The sequence below is a fragment of the Carassius carassius genome, chromosome 38 (genome assembly GCF_963082965.1).
Source record: "Carassius carassius chromosome 38, fCarCar2.1, whole genome shotgun sequence".
Lineage (NCBI taxonomy): Eukaryota > Metazoa > Chordata > Actinopteri > Cypriniformes > Cyprinidae > Carassius > Carassius carassius.
In genome coordinates this window covers 7,465,718-7,489,656 of record NC_081792.1, presented here as the reverse complement: position 1 = coordinate 7,489,656, position 23,939 = coordinate 7,465,718, and the positions used below count along the sequence as shown (strand labels likewise).

Genomic DNA, 23,939 nt, shown 5'->3' with positions numbered 1-23,939 from the left:
TCTCACGTTATCTTGAGACCCCGGCCTGGGTACGTGCCCAAAGTTCCCACCACTCCTTTTAGGGATCAGGTGGTGAACTTGCAAGCGCTGCCCCTGGAGGAGGCAGACCCAGCTCTGTTGCTGCTCTGTCCAGTACGTGCGCTCCGCACCTACGTGGACAGAACTCGGTGCCTTAGGACCTCAGACCAGCTCTTTGTCTGTTACGGAGGCCAGCAGAAGGGAAAGGCTGTCTCCAAGCAGAGGTTATCCCACTGGATAGTGGATGCTATTGTCCTGGGTTATCAGGTTCAAGACCTGCCATGCCCCCTAGGGGTGAGAGCTCACTCAACTAGGAGCGTAGCTTCCTCCTGGGCGCTGGCGCATGGCGCCTCGCTAGCAGACATCTGTAGAGCTGCGGGCTGGGCGACACCTAACACATTCGCGAGGTTTTATAATCTCCGTGTAGAGCCCGTGTCCTCCCGGGTACTCGCCCCTTCGGGCCAGTAAGGACCTGCTCGGTGTCAATCCGCTTGCTGCGCCATTCCACTCCGCGGACTGGATGCGTGCGCTATTTCCCTCAGGTGAGTTCCTCAGTCAGAACCCTGGGTTCCTCCAGCATTGTTGATGTCCAACACTTGTGTACATGCCCTTTGGTCAGCCATGTGTGGGACTAGGTGCCTCCATGTGTCGTGATTCCCCTTCTGGGTAACCCCACGTGTGTATGTCCACAGTAAGTCTCTCCGCAGCATGTGTCTTTCCCTTGGCAAGCCTCTTGCCAGCTCTGTCGTTTTAACTTCCACCCTGCGGGCTGGGTACCTCAGAGTTCTTATGTATCACCACCTTGGTAGATACCTGCCTTCTGTAAGTCCTCCCACGGGCAGGCAGCCTGCTAGCATATGCCCAGATGGAATATGCTACCCAGTGTAGTCTGTGTGAGCTATAGGCCCTCACTCGTGCTGGCCTCACGACAGGGTGCTATCACTCACACGGGTCGCTGGAAGACAGCCATGTGGCGTTTTGTAAGGGACCCCATTCGTAACGTCGAACGTGACCGACTGAAAGGGAACGTCTGGTTACGTATGTAACCTTCGTTCCCTGAAGGAGGGAATGGAGACGTTACGAATGGGGTCCCCTTGCCACATCGCTGTTCTGCTGAACGGCCGGGTCACTGGCTCGGCTCCTCAGCGAAGACTTAAATGCGAGTTGCTCGCGTTGCTCCTTATATACCCGCTCTGCGGGGCGGAGCTCGCGATGCAGATTCCGCAGACCAAGGTACTTTGTGTACCATTAGCTCGTTTTGTACCATTTGAAGGTGATTGGGCTCTCGGGCGAGATCCCATTCGTAACGTCTCCGTTCCCTCCTTCAGGGAACGAGGGTTACATACGTAACCAGACGTTCCCTGAAATACGGGAACGAGTACTGCGTCGAAGACGCTTATGGGAAAAACTATTTTTTTCTCCTGAACTGAAGCCTTATTCAATCACGCAGTGAAACTGCACGGCCATTGGTTCGTGCAGTGTTATTAAAACAAACCAATGGCTCGGCAGCGGTGCTGCACAAACCTATGCCAGCGAAGCCCGCCAAAGCCCACCAAAATGGGCGGGGGATCTGGCTAAATATTGCCTGCTTTGCCACAGGAATTCAGGTTACTTCGACTGAAGCGACGACTGAGTCGTGCAGCCTTTTAGCATGGCAAGGAACGCAGTACTCGTTCCCGTATCTCAGGGAACCGAGGTTACGTTAGTAACAGAGTAAATTCCCTTTCAATACTTCACTCGTACTGAGTCGAAGACGCTTATGGGAACCCAGTTCAATCACGCCATGCTAAGAAGGGGGGACGACCAACGCAATCATACTTGATTTGTGATACCAAGATATAATAATAGCAACTTGGAGCAGAATAAGCTCAATGAGGTTACGCCTGGCCTAGCCTGATCATCCTGTGTTCGTATCGCCTCAGTACCAAAGGGATCGAGTGCATACGAGCAGAGTTTGTGTCTTGGGCAAAGAATTGCGAAGAGCATGCGAATGAGGAACAAAAAGGTGACCTTTACACAGAAAGTACCCTAGCATGAAGTGCCGGGACGTCTAGATTATAAAATCTAGCAAATGTGGACGGGCAGTTCCAACCAGTCGCCGCACAAATTTCTGCGATAGTCACACCACTAGACCCTGAGCCCCAGGCATTCCAGATGGCTGAGGAGCAAAGTTCTGTAACTCGATGCCTCCCCCTCTGTCTGAGCTAGAACTAGCCAGTCGTCGAGGTAATTGAGCATGCGGATTCATTTCTGCCTGAGAGGGGAAAGAGCCGCATCCATGCACTTCGTAAACATGCGAGGCACCAAAGACAGCCCAAAGTGGAGGCCCTTGTATTGGGAAGCCACGCCCTCGAAGGCAAATCTCAAGAACGGCTTGTGACGGGGGGCTATCTGGGTGTGAAAGTAAGCGTCTTTCCAATCCCCCGAGCATATTTGTGAGAGGATTTGTTTCAGCGTGATGATTCTGAAGCGCTGGCGCGAGGGCGTGGTTCAGATGTCTTAAATCGAGGATGGGGCGCAGCCCGCCATCCTTCTTGGGAACTAGAAAGTAACGGCTGTAAAACCCTGAGACGCAGCAAAAACAACTTCGTCGACACCTGGAGATGGACGGCAAAACACACGGGGCAGTTTGGGGGGGTGGTCCCGCCACAGCGAGACTTAGCCCCCTCCTCTTTCTTGGCTGTAGATCAGGATGACGGCGGTGGCGCAGGGTCCAGCACTACCTTGGGCCGGGGGTCCCATGCATTTAGGGAACTGAAACCGTCTGGTGGCCGAGGGAGAACAGTGTCGAGGCTCACAGATTTCACAGGCTGGGCAGCGGCGGTAGCAGTGCACGTTTACTTGGGAGGCTGACGAGTCGGCACCTGTTTGGGGCAACTGGCAGTAGCAGATGAAGCGCGTTTTGGCAGGGAGTGTCGCATTGCCTGGGACGACTTCTGTGCCTCCGTGAAGCGTTTAGCGAACCCTTCAATCGCTGGACTGAAGAGGCCGCTGGGGGAGATCGGTGCATCCAGGAACTGGGCTCGGTCAGCATCCTTGATCGCCGTGAGGTTAAGCCACAAGTGGCGCTCCAGGATGACCAGGTTAGCCATCAAGCACCCTATGGCCTGGGCAGAGCTCTTGGTAGCACGCAGTGGCAAGTCCGAAATTTGGCCTGGAAGACTTGTAGCACTGCCATGGAGTGGAGCGCAGCGGCTGCTTGCCCTGCTGATGAATAAGCACGTCTGGCTAGCGCCGATGTCCTACGGCAGGGTTTGGATGGATGGTTGGCCTTGGCTTTCCATCCAATAGCCATGGGCGGGCAGAGATGCGTGGCCACAGACTCGTCCAGCGGCGGCAATTGCTCGTATCCTCTCTCTTCAGCGCCGTCAATCGAGGTGAGGGCGGATGAAGATGAAGTACGCAAGCGAGCCGAGTAGGGGGCGCGCCACGATTTTATAAGCTTGTCGTGGACCTCCGGAAAGAACGGGGCGGTTCTCTGACAAGGGGCTTGCTGGCACCCCGGCAGAAACCATTCATCCAGACGGCTACGGGATGGTTCCTCTGGAGGAAACCATTCCAGACCCAGCTCATCCACTGCCCTGGAGAGAACGCGGATAAGTTCGGCATCCATCCCGAGTTCCGTGCGGCTGGGTTCAGATAACGTCGAGTGGGCGGGGTCCGGCGAGACCGACAGCTCCTCAGCATCTGAAGCAGCTAGAGACATGCTGTCCTCTAGCAGTTCCTCCTCAGTCCCTCCAAACAAGACCAGATCACTCGCGGCAGCAGAGGGACATTGGTCTGGCTGAATAAAGAGGGCCGGGGAATCCCCTCTGGGTGGAGAAAACGAGGCACGCGGAGGCTGAGCCGGCGTGAGCTCGCTTTCATCCTGTTGCTTTAATCCTCTCCCCCTCCTATTCTTCCTTGCCGGCTCGCGGGAGGAAGAAAACAGGAGGGCGCGAGGAGCGAGATCGCTCTCTAAAAAGAAAGCGATTCTCGCAATGAGAACAGAAATTTCCCGCAAGTGCTGTGTCAACGTGGGGTTTCCCCAAGCATGCGACACACTCGCTGTGCCCGTCAGAGGGGCTCTGCATGCTTCTAACCACAGTTCTAACGACACAAGTTAGCGACGCAGTTTGCGAATGTTCAATTGAACTATGGTTTCGGGAAACACCGAATCGTTGAACTACGTTGGTAACGATGGAACTTGCGACCATAGTTGGCTAACGATGCTTTTGGGAAATGCACCCCAGAGCCGTAGTTCACCGACAAAATTGGCAAAGAATCGCCTGCGATTTTAAAATCGATTTTGTGTAGATTGTCAGTGAACTACGGCTCTGTGTAGTAAATGCCAACCAGTGTTGCCAAGTCTGCAGTTGTTTTTCATGTCCATGGGTTGAAGCGACCCCAATCCCAATAACGTGATATTTATCCCATATAATGCAAATTTTACCAAGTGAACCCCGCCAAAAAATGTGTATTTTATCGCCTGGAACGAAACGCGATTGGGCTAGTTTTGAGAAGCAATTGGGCAGGTTTTGTTTTGAAAACCTGGCAATCCTGACTTGAACGCACGTGCTGGAGATATACTACTAATTAATTACAGGAGGGCCTTTACTGACTAGATGCGCATGAAAATCGTCTTAGATTTTTTTTTGCACAGCCCTAGTTAGGACAGAGTTTCAAGTTCAATACAGCATTTGAGAGGCCTATTAAAGACATTGTCGATTTAAGATCTGACCTTCAGTCTCTCAATCCACTGGTTGTAGGCATCCACAAGCCATGGCCTCTCTGGGAATAAGAAATTTATATAAATTAGATATAGATAGAACAAATTATATATTATTATTATTATAATTATTTTTATAATTTAATAAGTTTTCATACCTTGTAATTGCTGTTTTGCTTGTTCAAACCCAAACTCTGGATCTGATTCAAGCACACTAAAGAACAATTAAAGGTAAGGATATAACCAATGTGTGTGTGACCCAAAAAAAAAAAAAAAAAACTAAAATCTCTAAGCATACTTATTTATATACTCACTCTGACACGGCTTTGGCTCCCCAGTCAAAAACATTGCCAGCAAGGAGGCCTTTGGCCAAAGTGAACTGTCTCTGTTCCCAGCTCAGTTCCTCGACTGACTTCACCACCTTCAGATAGTATTTCAGGGCCATGTCATTCTCCTTCTGCTTAATCTACAGGCAAACAGAGAATCAGACTAAGAACTGTTGAACTCGATCAGCCCTAACATGGTTTAACCACTAAAAAAATAGACACACACACATGCATAGAGATAAAGTCTGAAACAATCTAATTAAAGAAACAACATGTTTTCAAGATTTGAAATATGAGATTGTGGGGAACTGATGTATTTTGAAGCACCACAGGCAAGTTGAAGGATAATTCAAGATTCAATGTAAACCTTAGAATAGGGATCAGGAAAGTTGAACTCGTTTAAACAGTGTTCTCTTGTGTCTAAAAGACTTCTGACGGTGAGGGATCCATAAGCACTAGAGATGAGAGGAGAGGCAAGCTACATTAGAAGAGAGAAACACTCATCCAGCACACACACACTAGACTTTAACTCATAAAACATCCTAATATCTACTAAGATTTTGATGAATATTAAGCGACAGATATATCAGTCCAAGCTGAAGAATGAACCCTTGATGAGCTGTGGAAGAGGCTGAAGGTTCATGGTTGCTCTTACAAAGGCTGGTGCCGAAGAGTCTGGAGTTTATGACGGTATTTCTGACAAAACTTCTCTGCTCTTTCCACAGCCTCTGGTAGGTCTTTCTGGCTAGCTATAGCTCGCTTCACCACCTGTTAAAAAACAAAATGAGTTCATGACCATTCATGATTTCCTTATTTCTTTGTTTTGCTATGGAAATCTAGTGGACAGCAAACCTGACACTTCTAACCTTATCCTCTAACTACACAACACCAAAACAAACGCTAGCCTGCTGCAAATGCTTTATGTCATGATAGTAAAATTACTACATTATTAGGGGTGTAACGGTTCACAAAATTCACGGTTCGGTTCGATACAATACACTGGTGTCACGGTTCGGTTCGGTACGTTTTAGATACAGCAAAAAGAAAAAATTAGCAGATAAATTTCCTTGATTTTTATAAAAATGTTTTATTTATTAAAACTAACAAAGTATGTTTTTTTTTTTTTTTACATTGAACAATGATGGAGCTATTCTTTACCCATCTTCTATGGTGTTTTCTTAGCAGCATACTGTATAAAACAAAAACAGCTCCTTATAAAAAAAATGAAAATTTTATTAGTTATGAACAATTACAATCATATTAGTTATGAACAAATACAAAGATGTAACTTTTTATATGGAACTCTATAACTCTTTATATTGAGTGTGTTTTTACTCAATTGGTTCTCTATAGGGCTTATGTTTGTTGGAACAAAGCAGGAATTACGGTCTGTCTGAAATGAGCTCGTGAAGGAATATTGTAACGGGGCTCAGTTACATTAAGCATGTTCTTAAAACCTACGTTTTCCACTACAGCACAGTTACTCATTGCGCGGCTCGCGAGCCGCATGCGTCTCGTCAAGCTATAACTGGCGGCTCGCATAGTAGCTTACAGTATCACACTGCCACTTGCCTTCAGAGCATGTGAGGCGGGAGCGAGCGGGCAGTGCGAGCAGGCGGATCTTGGACAGAGCGCAGAGCGGCAATTTCAAAAGGACGGTGGACTGAGCGTCGCATTTCCCGCTCCAATTTCGCTCTGCTCACACCACGAGTCTGAAGCATGCTCATTCAAGTCTGACCCTGAATCCATTAGTCTTGCACAGTCATCAACAGTAGACTATTTTCAAGCAAAACTCGGCTCAATAATGGAGTTCAAAAAGTAAAATGAGAATTCATACAGGTGTAGCCTATCAATATAAGTCGCTCCGGAGTAGCCTATAAGGCGCATCAGTCAAAAAATGCGCCATGAAGAAGAAAAAACATATAGCCTCGCACTGGACTATAAGTCACATTTATTTAGAAATGTATAAAAAAAAATATAAAAAAAATCTTATGTACGGGACAGTTCGCCGTTAAGGACGTGAGCGCTCTGACAGCGGCACTAAGACTGCTTTAAAACTTTCACTGAGACCTCAAACAGAAAGCACAAAGCCTGTCTTTAAATTTGATTTCGTTTTGTATTAATTGTATCTTAATTTTAATCAAGGTTTCATCAACCAATTGTCTGGATTTAATAAGAAGTAAATAGAAAGAAGGAGCCGGTGTGAACCTGGAGTTTGTCTCATGAATTAACCGAAACTCAGCGTATAGCCTACTTGCCTCACAGACCCGACAAATAGGCTATATATAAAGCTTGAAATGTCTACTTTTAAACAAAACAACTCAAAACGAAAGAAAACAGACTGCTCTCCCTCCCGTATGAAATGTGCATTTCTCTCAGGCGCGTTCACTACTGTGAAGATCACGAGTCAGCATCTTGCTAGCCGACAGACATAAAAAAAAATTTAATGTCTTCTGCTATATTTTACATATTCATAATCATTAATTTGTATTTGTAATAATTAATTTGTTGTGACAGCTTTTAGGTGCCCTTAAATGTTACATGAATGCATCAGCACTGAAAACATAGAGATTTTTTTTTCTTTTGGGGGCATTTTGTTTGACATGCATGCCAGCTTTCGCTCATTCCACTATTAAAGAAAATCTGTTCTTAAACGAAAATGTATTGGCCGTGTTATTTCTTTTTTGTGGGATGTCCAATTTATATGTAGAAATGCACATTTGCAAAGGTGACTTAGTATGTTGTCGTAAAAGTGGCTCGCTTTTTGATTTTGCTCTGCCAATGTGGCTCTTGTGAAAAAAATAGTGAAATGGCTTATGCGTTTAACAGACCAGAAATAGAAGATCCTCCAATAACCAACAGGTCTGGTGTTTGGGTGCACTTTGGATTCCCTGTTAAACGCATTGGCCATTTTGCAACGCGCCTTCAGCCTGTATTACTGAGTGAGCGAGCGCCTGACTGAGTAGCCTAACATAAACATATAAGTTGGTGTTTTTTTCTTCTTCGGGGGTGTCAGGGGCGTTGCCTGTTACGTCGTTTGGGTTATTGGGCTACCTTGTTGAACGCATATCATTATATTTCACAATTTTTTTTATTTTCCAAATATAATTAATTAGTCCAACGAACCGTTCGGTCCATAATGCGTACCGCGTACCGAACCGAAAGCCTCGTACCAAACGGTTCAATACGAATACGCGTATCGTTACACCCCTATACATTATATTTCAGACAGTGCAGATTGGTAGTGTATTGTTTTTTATTATTATTATTATTATTGACAGCATTTGCAGTTACAGACAACACATACAAATATACACATAAATAAATAAAGTAATTGGTGGCGTTTCGTGTGGTAAACAGTACACAATGAGTGCCGTACATAGGCGAGAGATCACTTCCGGCGCTTTCCGCACTTGCGCAGACTAACCCAGAACGCGCACACGTCACACACCAGGAAGCACGTGCGCCCTCAGATCAGTTGGACGTGGTTGTGTACAAGAGGTAAAAACAATATAAATATTGTTCGTTTTCTCACACAAACCGCTTGTTTCGTGTCTTAGGTCATCAATGTGTACTTACGAAGGGGAATTGTTTAATTTGGACTTCTCTGTGCATGCTCTTTGAGGTGGTGACCATAGACATCCATTATATGAGTCACAGACAAGAACGGTTTGACCTAAAAATATGCGGGAAACTGCGGAAACAAAGACACCTACATCTTGGGTGCCCTTGAGGTAAGCGAAAACATACCAAAATTTAATTTGAAAGTGAACTATCCCTTTAATAACAAAACAAATATACAACAAAAATAACAGCAGTGAGAAAACAGCAGTTAAGAAAACATCTAAACAAAGCGATGTTGGCACTATCCAATCAAGTCACGTCATGTTTATTTCTAACCCACTTTAAAATATTGCTTTAAAGCCAAAAAAATCATAACTATTATCTATAGGTCTACTGTAATTGAGACATTTATTCGACAAATTCATTACAAACAGAACGTCATATAGTACAGTAGAAATTTAATGTCAGAGGCAGATGTAACTGACGACATTTTACTGGTGAGTGTAAGCAGTATGATTGGAGCAATCGTTTGGGCCGTGGCGATACTGGCCTTGAGCAGATTATTGAGCAAAGCATCACACCTAACCTGCTAACTGACAAAGATCACAAAGTTACATTGTGGAAAAGAATTCAGGAATTACATTTTTCCAGTTGTGATAACATTACTAGTATGTTGCCATGACGGAAGTTTAGTCATCATATTACATTGAAGTTACTTAACAGTCACATATCATGGTTATTTGGGTAGGTTCTGAGCTCATATAATGAGCAATTCTGTGAAAGAACTAATACATTTTAAAAAGTTTGCCAGGTTAGTGACCTCAAAATATCTACATATCAACATATACCTAACCAGAAAGTTATTTCTCTCCTGTTTCTACTTTTGAACTTATGGAAATTCAAGTCAGAAAGTCCCAGTGGTTGGTTGTTGGTCAGAATAAGCAGCAAAGTTGACCAGCCTTTATGCTGAGTTGTGAGAATTACATATTTATTTTATGACAAGAAGTTATCATAGCAAAAAATGTAAAATTAAAAGACAAAAAAAACAGAGCCTTGAGGCCTTACCCCATCTAATGCCTCCTCAAAGCAGTAGAGCCAGTACTCCCTAGCCAATGCATCCTCAGTCAGGTCCACTGTGTCTGGAATATAAGAGGTCGCGTCCTGCAGCAGGGGGAGGTTGACTAGTTGCCTCTCCAGACGGTCCATCTCCAACATGTCAAACTGGAGAGAATATGAATAAAGAGGAGTAAGAACCCACAATGCACTGAACGTCAATTTGTGCATTCATCTGCACAGGAAAGGCTATAATTCCTCGGCAGACATTTGGTGACACTAAGAAGAGGTTAAAAAATAAATCGGGCAAACACATCTAACTTAAGGTTCAATGATGATATAAATATTGATTCCTTCATTTAGAATTCTGAAGTGCCAACCCAGAACATTTATAAATTTAGACAATGTTTTGTACAAAATGATAATCAAATGGGGAATTAAACCAGCAATTCATCATAAAGAGGCAATAAACACAAGAAGTGCTAGTAATACATATCTGATAAAATTGTAAGATAGAAAAGGGAGGAATTAAGGAAAAGTGTAAGCAGAGAGGTTTTTTTTTTTTTGCAGGATGCAGTTAGGTGCTCACAGAAGATATGAGTTTTCAGCTGTGGGTGTTCCAGTTGAGGATTGGGAAGATCATTCAACCAGCAAGGAAGTGAACAAAAACCTTCTGAAAAGTGATTTTGTTCCTCACTGTGATGCTACCATGAGGCATTGCTCATTTACAGATATCAAGCTTCTGGAGGGGATGTAGCCTCATAAGAGTGAATGGAGGTAGGAGGGTGCAGGGCCCTTGGATGTTGTATATGCAAGCATCAATATCTTGAATTTGAAGTGAGCCACATCCAGTAGCCAGTGCAGAGAGATAAAGAGAAGTGTGATGTGGGGTCTCTTGGGCTCGCTGAAGAACATGCTACTGCATTCTGAATCATTTGTAGGGGTTTGTCTGTACATGTTGGAAGCCCAGCCAGAAGAGCATTACTATAGTACAGCCTAGGTATGGCAAGAGCCTTGACAAGAAGTTGTGCAGCATGCTCCTTTGAGAAGGGCCTGATTTTCCTAATGTTGTGCAATGCAAACCTGCATGACTGTGCTGTCTTTGCAATGTGGTCTTTGAAGGTTAGATGGTCATCAAAGATTACCCCAAGACGTCCGACTGAACTTAATGGGATTATTGTTGATGAACCTACAGTAGATGGATGGTGAAATTAAGCTGTACAATCAGAGTGACAGGGATAATATGAAGCTCTATCTTTGCCAGAATGAGCTGGATGTGATGTTCTTTCATCCAAGATGTCTACTAGGCAGTCTGAGATCCGTACAGCTACCGTTAAACCATCTGGTTGAAGTGAAAAATAGAGCATAGCAATAGTATGATAAACCATGTGCCTGTATGATGGGTCCCAGTGCTGTAGTGTATAGTAGAGCCCTGCATGGGCCTCAGATTTAGGCCATTGCCCAGCCCGTGTCCGACAGCTTATCAGAATTACTTCTTTTTTCCCCTTCTCCCAAAACAGCTTATATGTTTTAGCTATTAAAATAGTTACGTTTTATATGTAATAGCAAAGTGATTATATTTTGTTAAAAAAATGTTTTAAGTTAATTTAGAAAAACATTTGAAGCAATTTTTTGTTTGTTAAATATAGTTTATTTTATTTTTTTTAAGTTACGACCAAGGGCCAGCGGCAGACAGTGAGCCTATGTTTGATCAATTGAACCTTTTCAAATCATCATGACTTGCCTAAAATTATCTATAGATATAAAACCTAGATAAATGTGCAAATATATAGAATATATTCAATAGTTTGTGCGGAGACGCTTTGCGGGACATGGAGGTGCCAGTGTGATCACTTGCATTTTTTTTCCAATGGATACGCCATCATATTTGCTCATTAAGGTAAGAGTAATCTTTTCGTAACTGCAAAGGGTCTACTTTTTTGTGTGCATTCACAATATAAACAAAAGTTTATGCTTTTATAAAATAAAGAAAACAAACATGATGCGCTTTCTGCTGTCTCGTCTTTAACAGGAGTTCAAAAATTACCCGAAACTCAGCGAATACATGCCTCAAGGACATTATTTTTTCATCACTTTTGATGGATGTCTAAAATATGAAAATAAGGAGAAGTCTAAAACAGGCCCAAGGCCTGGCCCAAGTGGCATAAAAAAGCTGGGGCCCATTGGTCCCGAGATGAAATGCAGGGCTCTAGTGTATAGGCAGAAGATTAGGGGTCCGAGAACTGACCCACAAGGAACCTCTGTGACCAGCTGATGTGCTTTGGATACTCCAGGAAATCCTTAAAGACTTACCAGAGGGACAGGATTTAAAAGTGAAAAACAGTGAAGTGGAGTTGCTATGATGTCCAGTGATGAAAGGGTGGAATGAAGGATCTTATGATTGACTGTGTGGAAAGTGGCAGATAGATCAAGCAGAATGAGAACTGATAATCTGAAATCATCTTTCGCAATCGACAGCAAGACAGCCTCAGTTGAATGGCCACTTTTAAACCCTGATTGATTCTCATCCAGCTGCTAATTCTTTGAAAGGAATGATGATAGCCGGTTGAAAATAAATAGTTGCCTGTGTGGAGAGATGTGTTGATGTGTGCAAGTGCTGGTAAAAGTGTAGGAGAAATGGCTTTTAGAGGATTTGAGGAGACAGGGTCTAGAGGGCGGGTGGTAGGATGAATGGAGAGGAGAAGTTTAGATACTTTTGACCCTGAGAAAAGAGGAGGAGAAGAGTTTGTTTGCTGTGGATGTAGCTGGACTGAAGTGTGTGTGGAGCTGAAAACTAACTATTGATGTTTATAGATTTATACGTGAAGAAATTAGCAAAATCATCAGCTGTTAAGAATCGGTAGGAGGGGGCAGAGGAGAGAGTTGAGTTCATTTTCTCTCTGCAGCCCTGAGTTTGGACCAGTGTTCACAGAAAACATCGGTTAACCAGGGGTCAGAGGTGTTAGTACATGCTGGCCTGGAGGACAGAGGACAGATATTGTCTAGACAGGAAGTTAAAGTGAAGATAAAATGTCTGTAGCACATTTCACATCAAGTGGTGAGAATAGGGAGGGAGAGGGAAGAGAGGATTAGCGTAGGTTGTTTCTAACATTTTGTTTTCAACAAAATGTTTTCTGTGATACAGCTGGATCTGTAAATGAGTTTGAGCTGGTTGCCTGATTTTTTTAATTCCTGTGGTTAGTGCTGGGCGGTTTGACCAAAAATGTATATACCATTTTTTTTTTTCAAAATTATACCGGTTTTCCGGTTTATGACGTTTTTTTTTCATGCATAATCAGGTGTACAATGCATTTTCTGCTGGTTGATATTCCAAGGTGCTGGAGCAAATTGCTCGTGTTGCCGCCTTTGGCGACAATTTTAGCCCGACAGCACTTGCATAAAATGGATATTATATATGCATAATCTGCCTGTAGTGCATATGCAGTCCGCAGTACGGACTCATTGTGCTTTCACACAGGACGTGTTTGCAGTCCGCTACTGATCCACATTTGTTCATTGTTTTGATTTCATATCATGTAAAAAAAAATGTATGTATTTTTTTTTCAGCATTGTAAGTCTTTTATCACAGAACAGTGACAATCTTTCATATAGACATTAGTTTAAACTCAATAAATATAAACAATGCATTATTCATGTATGTATTTTTTTTTCAGCATTGTAAGTCTTTTATCACAGAACAGTGACAATCTTTCATATAGACATTAGTTTAAACTCAATAAATATAAACAATGCATTATTCATGCATTTTACTTCTAGGTTTGTATAATAAGCTGCTCAAGCAAGCGGCAAAACATTTAAACAATAATTAGCCTACTTTTCTTGTTAAAATATTTAAAATTAAAACACCACATACAGAAACAGTCTCGTGCATTTTGCATTTAAATTCATATCACAAGCAAACCCACGGGTCTTAATGAACTTTGTTTTTCTGCTTCCATAAAAGTGAACATATATATTGTTTTCCTTGGTTATCTAAAAGTGCTCTTTTTCTTGTTTTAAACCTAGCCAAAAACCCATGTGACTGCTGTTAATTTTTCCCGCGAACAATGCGCTTTCACTTTAATTCAGCGCCTGCAGCACAGCAAAAATAGACTCAGTAACAATCGCTGCACTGTTGCAGACGTACCGCTCCTTGAACACCCTGACCACAACCTAGTGCAGCTGGAATCCGTTAATACGCACAGCAGACGGACTATGTGTGAAACAGGCGCTATAACGTAACACCACAGCACTGCTGAGTTTGCCCTCACCACGCCTCACAGTCGCTGCTTAGAAGTGCAACATTGTAAAGGGTCTGTCTGAAACAGTGTAGCGCGGCCGCGGCGCAGCATAACATTCGTTCCGAACGCTGAGTAATTAAATACACCGGTATGGCGGTACATTTAAAATTAACATTGTAACAAAAATATACACCGGTTTTCGGTATGAACCGGTTTACCGCCCAGCACTACCTGTGGTGGACAGCATAGACTCAAATCGTGGGGTTCGCAGGTCGAGCCTGCAGAAAAGTTTGAGAAGAGTATGGAGCTTTCAAAAGTCGTGGCCTAATGGTTAGAGAGTTGGACTTCTAATCCAAAATGTTGCGAGAAATGCACAGCACCCTCTCCACCTTAAATACCATGACCCCCAACTGCTCCCCGGGTGCCGCAGCATATTGGTTTTTATATTTTTACTTTAACAGATAAAATTAGCCATTTCTAATCGTTAAATGTATTTTTTTTTTTTTTGGAAATAAACACGGGTGGGTCGCGACCCCAACTTTGCGAATCACTGATCTAGATCCGTGACTCGAGGTGATTACGACAGATTAACAACATATTAGCGACAGCATAATTTGCAGCAGATAAATTTACAAAATGTGACATGTGCACGTAGGTAATTTGTTGGGCTTTAAGTTTAGTATATTAACCGATTTTTGTCGTTATAAAATGCTGGTTAATATCGACCAAAGACAATGTTGGCCAGCAGAGAGGACAGCGGAGGAGAGCAAAGAAGCACAACCTTTAGAAATGCCATCAACCTCAGGTACGGAAAGAGCCTATCATGTACTTAACAAGGGCATCCATGAGCAGTCAGATCAGCCTTTCTCCAAGTTTCGAAAGTATAGAGATGAATTTATCCAGTATGGATTCACATGTGTCATTGTCAACGTAAGTACAACATCTCCAATGTAAAGTGTGCACTGAGGTGCTTGCACATGAAAGCCTAAAGCCTGTAAAAAAATGCTCTGGCACTTGAAACCCAAGCACCCCTCTCTTGTGGCTAAACCAGTAGATTTTTTTTTCCAATGAAAGGAGCAAGATTTGGCCAAAAGAAAGTCCTAACTAAACACACAACAATTCCTGCAAAAGCTCTACAGCTGTCATATGAGGTGGCATATTTAATTGCACAGGCAAAAAAGCCACACACAATCAGGGAAACCCTTATCAAACCCGCTGCTATAGCTGTAAGTCGGCTATGCATGGGGATAAACTGGCCCATGACCTAGAAGCAGTGCCTGTCTAACGGGACTATTGCCTGGCGCATCTCCGACATGGCCCTTGACATAAAGTGTCAGCTGGTGGACAGAGGGAAGAAAGGGAAATATGCTTTACAGTTTGATGAATCTACAGATGTATCAAACCCTGCCCAGCTGCTTTTATTCGTCAGATACATTTTTGAGGGGAAACTTAATGAGGACATTCTGCGTTGCACCACGCTTGAGGGAACATGCACAGGTGAGGACTTTTTAAAAAAAAACTTGACAACAAACTAAAAGAAGAGGGACTGTCGTGGGGTGAGTGCATCAGTGTGTGTACAGACGGTGCTGGAGCGATGCTGTGGAAAAAGTGGTGGCTCACATAAATTTCACACATTGTTTTATACATAGCAAAGCTCCAGCGAGCAAAAACACTTGACCCAGAACTTAAATGTGTTCTTGAGACAACACACTATTCACTACCCAAACCAACCATTATTTGTGGCCCTAAAGGCCCATTGGGGCGGCAGTGGCTCAGTGGTTCATGTAGGTTGTCTACAAACCGGAAGGTTGGTGGTTCAATCCCCGGCTCCACCTGACCAAGTGTCGAGGTGTCCTTGAGCAAGACACCTAACCCCAGCTGCTCCCGACGAGCTGGATGGCGCCTTGAATGGCAGACACCGCAGTCGGTGTGTGAATGTGAGTGTGAATGGGTGAATGTGAGGCAAAATTGTAAAGCGCTTTGGATGGCCATGTGGTCTGTGGAAAGCGCTATATAAATGCAGTCCATTTACCATTCACACAGATGCAACAGTATCCAACTACAGAACAACAGTGCTGCTGATTGGAAAAGAAGGCAGTGTCTAGACATCTTTAAGAGCTGAACTTCTTTTAACCTGACACATACTTTATGCAGCACTTGTAAAAAAACAATGACAAAGCTGCAACACTTAAAGATGTCTGTTTAGCACGTTTGCATTGGAAACAAGTAAACAGTGGAACACAACAACGTGTCTAAACGGGCCCTAACAGTGCGATCAAAACGCCACCTTTATGACAAAATTTCTAATTTCTCTCAACAGCAACTGTCAAACATACAAGACAGTGAGTACTCTTCTAAAACTACTGTAGATAATTTGCACTTTTTATACTCATGAAAAATAATTGCATCACTCTGAATAATATCCATGGCAACACCACATACATTCATAATGATAAGAAAAAAAAGCTCCAGAAAACGCTACCACCAATGACATTTTCTTTTTATCTTTTTCTTTTTTTTAAGGAAAGAGCAAGCAGGGAAAACCACAAGAAAAGCATGGATAGAAATGTACTTACTGGAAACTGAAGGGAAAATATTAGGGAATAGATAGGGAAGATGGATGGATGGATGAACGAATGGACAGATGGAGAAGTGGAAAATAAAACAAAAAAGAAAAGAGATGAAATAAGAGTATCATGAGAACATTAAATGGGTCATGAAAGATAAGTAGCATGCATCTCAATTGGCCAAATCCATAAATATAGTGCATTTAAAATACTACTCCAACTACAATCTACTTTGTCTTTCAAAAAAAGAGGAAACACAGCAAATTTACTCTAAGCCTCTTCTTTGTGCAAATTACCGTTCCACTACGAGCCCGTTGCACAGGATTCAGCTCCGGAGAAACACTCATGAGACCAGAGCTGCCAGCATAGTTTTCTTCCCAGCTGTACTGGTTAGGATCTAACACAAAGAAGCAAGTAGGTAAAAAAAAAACACACACACACACTCACTGCAGCAAATAATAACTGTTTGATTTAGTACACAGCAATAGCTTACTGTCTTCTTCTGCCCCCTTCAAAAAGGCCCCAATAGCACCAAGATATCCTTCATGTCTTAGAAATAAAGCCTGAACCTCCCCCTACAAATAAACACAATTATTTATTCAAAATGCTCACATAACACAGCAATATAAGTTTTTTTTTTAATCCTGAGAATAAAAATATTTGACAGAATTTGGGAATATTAATGATTGTATCAAACACTCATGTAATCATTATCAATACAGTATTACACAAATTATGATTAAGAAAAAAAGGTTGGAAACCTTAGTGAAGAAATTGATGCTATAGGTGATGGTGTGCATGGTAACAGGATGTCCTCGAATAAAAAATCCTCCAAAATAGACTCTGGTAAGGTTATGCAGTTTGGCATAGAGGCAGGCAAGCTGTCCAATGTCATTGCTTATCATGTGCAGTAGGCTCTTGGCCATGTCTTCTTTGGAGAACTCTTTAAAAATATGCAACAAAATGCCCAAGTAAGTGAGATCTGCAATGTAAACTATTAATTCTAATTCATGGTGCACAATGGTGCCTGTGTTATTTAGACTATAAAAAGTGTTAAAACTCTCTGTTACACTTTCCTCATGTATGCCTTTGTGAAACCAAAGACCTTTGGCTTAATTTCACATTAATAACACTGCAAACTGGATGAAGGGTCAAATGACTCTTCCTGGGTGAGTAAAACAGGCCATATAACAAGCTGCCTCATGTTTAAAATCAAACCACTATATAGTTTTTATTCTGCTTTACCTTTGTCTGTGGTGGCTGATTTCCCAAAGCTACTTGCAATGAGGTCGCCAGTTAAACCCAGGGACCCGTAAGCACCTCCATAGATGTCTTTCACAAGCATATCCACATTTGTGTGTTGTCCTTTGGATGCTAACTGCAAAAGTTCATCAAACCTCTAAGACAGAGAATGGGAAGGGATAATAAAAACAAATAATAAATGAATAAAAAAAAAACAGAAATGTAGAAATGCATAGTAATACTTCACAAAATGAACCACCTTGGTTTTTGTAAGTAAAGCTCCAAGACCCCAAAAAGTACCACCACCTATAGAACTGCCACCAATACGCTCAAATTTGTCCTCTGCTTCAACCTTCAAAAACAGCATATGGGTGCTCTCTTTAGAAATTCAGTAAACTCAGGATTTTTGTTTTTTTGGTATAATGTCACAACGCCATGTAGATCCAGTGCAATACAGATATACCTTTACTATTGAGACTCCAGAGCCAATATTTATAAGCAGGTAGGGGAAGATGTCCGGATGTGTATTTTGGAACCGGAATTCAGAATCAGCATGTTTGGCATACACAAAAGCCTCATGGGGGATATTCTTCAGAACAAAGTTGCATCCTTTGATCAGACAAGTCATTTCATCCTCTCTGTCCACTCTAAAAGAAAACCAAACAATATATATATATATATTTTTTTTTTTACAAAAATACATAGATTTATTTACCATTACAACAATCTACAACAAATCATTGAACTGCAAGCATTTGTAAGCAATAGAATTTCACTTACTTTAGCTTTAACTTTTTCTCTATAAGGTCCTTGAACTTGTGTGCCCCTCCACCAGTTGCTTTGATGACTTTGGTTTCTGTGTTGACCAGATGGTCCTTAATGAAATCCAGGCAGGTTTCAATGTAAGCATTCTCAAACTTGATAAAGTGAAGACGGGCAGTGATCTCTTCCTGTACAGATATCTCATAAAGTGGGTCACCATCTGTTTCCTAGAAACAAGTATAATGAAAAATTATACAGTTAAATAATTACAAAACTGTTGTTGTAATGAATATAAATGAAAATAATATTTACATAAAGTGCTATATATATATTTAAAATATTTAAAATATTACAACTACATTAAAATGTAATATTTTAAACTAGAATGTTAACTGTAAGAGAGTTTTGATCTATTTTATATACAGACTAATTTCCAAAACATGCTCCCAGATGGGAGGAATTACAAAGCAAACTGTATTCTAATAACAAAATATAGACATTAATTTAACATCCATGAAACCTTTTTATTATTTAATAAAATGTATTATTTATTAACTCTTCAATGTTCTGTGGGAAATTCAAAACCGTTTCAATATGCATTGCTTTTACATTTTAAAATTACCAGGAATTCATGACCATGAATAAGTTTAAAAAAAAAGTGAAGTGAAGTGACATTCGGCCAAGTATGGTGACCCATACTCAGAATTTGTGCTCTGCATTTAACCCATCCGAAGTGCACACACACAGAGCAGTGAACACACACACACACACTGTGAACACACACCCGGAGCAGTGGGCAGCCATTTATGCTGCGGCGCCCGGGGAGCAGTTGGGGTTCGGTGCCTTGCTCAAGGACACCTCAGTCGTGGTATTGAGGGTGGTGAGAGAACTGTACATGCACTCCCCCCACCCACAATTCCTGCCGGCCCAGGACTCGAACCCACAACCCTTCGATTGGGAGTCCGATTCTCTAACCACCAGGCCATGACTTCCCCATAACAGTCAATAGGTGAGCAGTCAATAAGTTGACTGCTGTGCAGTCAAAAAAAGGACTGCAATACATCCTCCAACACCTTGATAGACTGGGACCATATGCCATGCACATCGATAATTTATATAGTTATAATTTATATAGCTATAGTTAATGACCACTATGCTCTTTTACTTTAGATATTTTGTTGAAAAATGCATGATAAAGATACTTGCATGACACATTTTCTGTATTTGGCAAAAGTGTTCCAGTTGCTGTGAAGATCGCAAGTGTGTCTAGGAATATTTATTAACCAATGGGACACACTTACAGTATATTTCACAATATAGTTTTGTAATAATGCAAACAAAGTTTTCACAGAGCTTTATTTACACATTTTGAACATGTAATAAATTGCACTTTAAAATAAACATCTAAATTTCCATTCAGTAGTCCCTTTAAATTACCCAATTTAATTGTGGTGTTTCTAGTCAAGTGATAAAAAGCAGTAGCAAATATTTTACATAATACACAAACATCTTTGTGCCAATAAAATGTGCAACATTTTACAATTTACATAAATTCTGTGTGATATCTAATTAAATTAATTACACTGCAAAGTTTTCCTCGACATTTCACGATTTTGGGGCTTGTGAGCTCCTTGAACATGAGGAATGACAGGATAAAACTCAGAAGAGATTCAGGTCCACATACAGATTTAATTGATTTCTTTACCAAATTGCACTGACTATTCTGAGGCATACGGCCATATGCAGAAACATAGTCTCGTTCGTAGAAACGCGGATTGAATATGCCACATTTTGGACAAATAAATCAAAAGTAGGTCAGTACACTTGAATCAAAGCATGTTATGGACTAGTGTCTGTGAATATTAAGCCGCAAAAGACAATATATGAATCCTGCACGTCCGGTGACTGGCAATCCTTGGGCTCGCGCGCTCTCCAATGGAGTTGACTGTGGAAGCGCACAGCTGGAGCAGAGAAGCAAAACTACTGTTCAGGGTTTCAAGTGCAGGTCAGTTTCATCTGTAAAGATGCTTTTGTAGTTTTGCATTTGTTCACTTAGTCAAGCAGCAGCAGCACATTGCTCACACTCACTCAAAATACTGTATAAACGACATCATTATTATCAATTGTAATGTTACTATAGTAATTTAGCTGAAAAAAAATCTGATTTTATTATAGGTTTAGGGGGAGCTACGACAGACAACTACACAACCCTTACGAAACTTAACGTTTTAATATTTTGCTATAAATCCAGAGACAAAGGTTACTATTGTTAAGCCATGCCACAAATTAAAAATTAATTTACAGATTCATTTATTTAAAAATAAATACAAATGGTAATCCATTTGCAAAAACAAACAAAAATAAATCATGGTTACTGTACTTTTATATAATAAAAGCATAGTTAATTTTTGTAAGGGACAAAGCATGACTCATGTTCAGTATTAAGATTTTTCTATAAATATATTGTAGTGATGCACTCATTTTGACATGTAGGTAATTTAGAAAGTATAGTTTTGTTAAATCTTGAGTATTAAAGTCATGAGAGAGATGGATAACAGGGCAAAATAAAGAGATTGAAAAGAAAAATGGAAGTGAAGATGCAGTTCAGGAGAGATGCATGTCCCCAAACTAAAGATTTAAACATTTTTTATGTCAGGTCCATACAAAACATAGTGTTGTCCGTGAATTAGTTTGAATGAGTTTGAGATTTCCCGGTTGATTTTTCCTATTCCGCCCCTCGTGGAAATTAATGGCAAAGACATTTGGTTTCATTTACTATACATAGGCCTACTGAAACTCGTAGTGTTTTCAACCTCTGCCGCCTCAATACATGAGTACATGAACACATAAACATAATCTCTAGAACTGCTCTGAATCACTTCATGAGCATTTAACTTGTTTTGAAAAAACTATCATATACAAAGAGACACCAATGTTTCAGGAGTTTAGTACACAGAATAGGATGTATGCTTATTAGATAACCATATTTGAGTTGATGTATATGCTTTTATTTATTCTTTTTTAATTAACTATTTTTTTTTCAAACCATTGTTAGAAGCAGTGTTTCCTGTAATTATGCAAAGATTTGGTTTCAAAAACAGTTTCACTAAACAATTTTTTATGCTTTTAAACCTGCATTAAACTTCAGATCAATCTCAAAGTAAAAGGCAGAACTAAAGTCTGATTTTGTGGTAGATGTGTTCAAATTTGATCATCATTCAAGTGATGAAGGATTTTGAAAGTCTGACATTTTTTAGCACTACTGTAAGGTTAAACCTGCATGGTGTAAATGTTTGAAGATGATTAACAGATAATCGAAAAAGTTACACTACTATTAAATTTTTAAATAGGGTAACTTGTGATCTGTAACCTATTACATTTCCAAAGTAACCTTCCCAAGACTGTGCAAGTGTAGGTATTGGGAAAGGCCCAGAAAGTCCCTTCGGGATTCACTTTTTGCTTTCTAACTTTGCAGATTTTTTTCATGCAAAAACAGAAACATTATGCACTAAAGGAAAACGAAAAGAAAAAAATCATAATAGGACCCCTATAAATCTAACAAAAAGTAATATTTGTTTTGTTTTACTTTTTGTACAGTGGGTGATTTTCTCATTAGATTTTCTTACAATGCCTCCCTTGTCTCCAAAAAAGGCCCCTAATGTTATGTGTAAAATGAAAAAATCTGCAAGCTTACCTTCGCTGAATGATCAAACCATCTGACTTTGGCAACTTGATGCTGGACTGTGGAGTAATACGCCAGTTTTGTCAAAGATCCGCCTGTAAGATAAGATGAGGCAAATCATTTCTTTATTCTAAGCTGATATACATTTCTCCTTCTCGTATACGATTGTTATTCTGTTATTAACATATTAACGTTACATCAGGTTGTTTAGGTCCATTTAAATACTGCATATGACATGTTTGCACTTGAAGCCCAGTAAGGCAGTACAAATAAACCTGTCCTCGTTCCGCACTATTTCTATAATGAACATTATTTATTGTATTTTTACAGCCCCAAATTCTTCATAAATAATGATAGTGTTGTTAGTCCTCGCATGGATTGAACAAACTGTCAGATTAGCAGCACGCGCTAACGCAGCCCTGGCCAACTAACTCACGTCCAAACTCCACAAGTGACTGTAATACTATCGAGAAAAGAACAAGTGTACGAGTCGGCATGTGATAATACCTATATCTATAGCGAACCTCTTGGCGTTCTCTAAATTGCGGAAAATTTCATCTGGGGGGAGTGTAATGCTCTTATCCATGCTGTGGGATCCTCTGTCCTTCCCGCCACACAGCGCCATCTTACTGCGACTGTTTTGCAAACTGCTATGATACGTGAACGACGCATCAAAGCTCAGAGTTATGGAGAAATTTTACAGTAAAAGTCTCATTCCTACGCAGACTAGAATAGAATAGAATAGAATAAAAATAGAATAGTTTTTTTAACTACCTATTTGATTTTCAATTGGAAACAATTGTCGTCTTATTTAATGCACTTAAAAAAAACAACAGTTGTCCAATTTGCTGTACAATATTTTAAAAAGACTTTTTTTATTAACTTTTTTATAATATGTAGGTGAACAAGTTAATTTAATTTGATTTTATTTGATTTATAATTTGAGTATGGGCAATTTAGTGGTAACAAATTGGTTAGTTGCTGATATTATAGATTTGTTAAATTATTGGTTAAATTAAAAATTGTATGTAGTCTAATTTCGGCTAATATTGGGTAATTGTACATGGGGGCTGTTTCATAAAACAAGTTTACCAAATAAGCCATGTTTATTAAGTTAGTCAGACTTATCAGTTGATTTTGGTTCAGAATAACTTAAATAAGCCTGGGTTTTTTATTTTTATTTTTTTATAAACAGGCCCCTGGTCAATTCATTTGTAAATTTAGAAAACACTTTAAAAACACTTATAATTTAATAATGATTTACATGTAACATTTAGATTTTCATATATTATATTCTTATGCCAAAATCACTTGAATCAATTATATGAATTTATTAAAGTGATTTAAAAGTGTTTTTTTATTATTATTATTATTATTATTATTATTATTCAGACAAATAAGTAAATCATTTAATTAGTAAATCATTTTTATGTTGTCTATTTATTGGCTATATCGACAAAAAAAAATGACAAAATAAAAAATTATCATCTTATGGCTATAGGATATTTTTTGTTAAAATAATAATAATAAATTAAAAAGTGCATTAATTGTTTTGCAATGTCAAACCCTCCAAAAATGAAGAATTAGAAATTGTTTTATTTTTTTTTCATTTAAATTAAAAATTAGGCTATGATAAATATTAAATCTTGTGAATTGCTTTTTTTCTGTAATGACCTGTTTGTGCTGTGCATGACTGCTACTGCTATATAATGTAACTGATGCTTTGGCAATGTGAGGCTTCTTGAATTATTTGTGTTGCCTAATAATTGAAGTGAT

At 40.5% G+C, this 23,939-nt stretch overlaps 1 protein-coding gene across 2 annotated transcripts in view; it reads right to left on the bottom strand.

Annotated features, from left to right (window-relative positions):
* The window catches only part of LOC132119236 (4'-phosphopantetheine phosphatase-like), a 33,183-nt gene extending 10,358 nt beyond the window's left edge, over nucleotides 1-22,825 (bottom strand). The window contains exons 1-15 of one of the 2 annotated variants that reach the window (XM_059529035.1): nucleotides 22,671-22,825; nucleotides 22,166-22,258; nucleotides 18,500-18,710; nucleotides 18,183-18,366; nucleotides 17,979-18,071; nucleotides 17,723-17,876; nucleotides 17,239-17,420; nucleotides 16,971-17,052; nucleotides 16,774-16,874; nucleotides 9,682-9,837; nucleotides 5,708-5,820; nucleotides 5,420-5,507; nucleotides 5,041-5,192; nucleotides 4,885-4,940; nucleotides 4,739-4,788 (exon numbers count right to left, since the gene is read on the bottom strand). In XM_059529035.1, coding sequence (XP_059385018.1) covers nucleotides 4,739-4,788; nucleotides 4,885-4,940; nucleotides 5,041-5,192; nucleotides 5,420-5,507; nucleotides 5,708-5,820; nucleotides 9,682-9,837; nucleotides 16,774-16,874; nucleotides 16,971-17,052; nucleotides 17,239-17,420; nucleotides 17,723-17,876; nucleotides 17,979-18,071; nucleotides 18,183-18,366; nucleotides 18,500-18,710; nucleotides 22,166-22,258; nucleotides 22,671-22,788 — 1,833 coding nt within the window. In that variant the 5' untranslated portion in view covers nucleotides 22,789-22,825. The remainder of the gene's footprint in view (nucleotides 1-4,738; nucleotides 4,789-4,884; nucleotides 4,941-5,040; nucleotides 5,193-5,419; nucleotides 5,508-5,707; nucleotides 5,821-9,681; nucleotides 9,838-16,773; nucleotides 16,875-16,970; nucleotides 17,053-17,238; nucleotides 17,421-17,722; nucleotides 17,877-17,978; nucleotides 18,072-18,182; nucleotides 18,367-18,499; nucleotides 18,711-22,165; nucleotides 22,259-22,670) is intronic. The other variant, XM_059529036.1, reaches the window with a different exon arrangement.
* Between the last annotated feature and the right edge of the window lie 1,114 nt (nucleotides 22,826-23,939).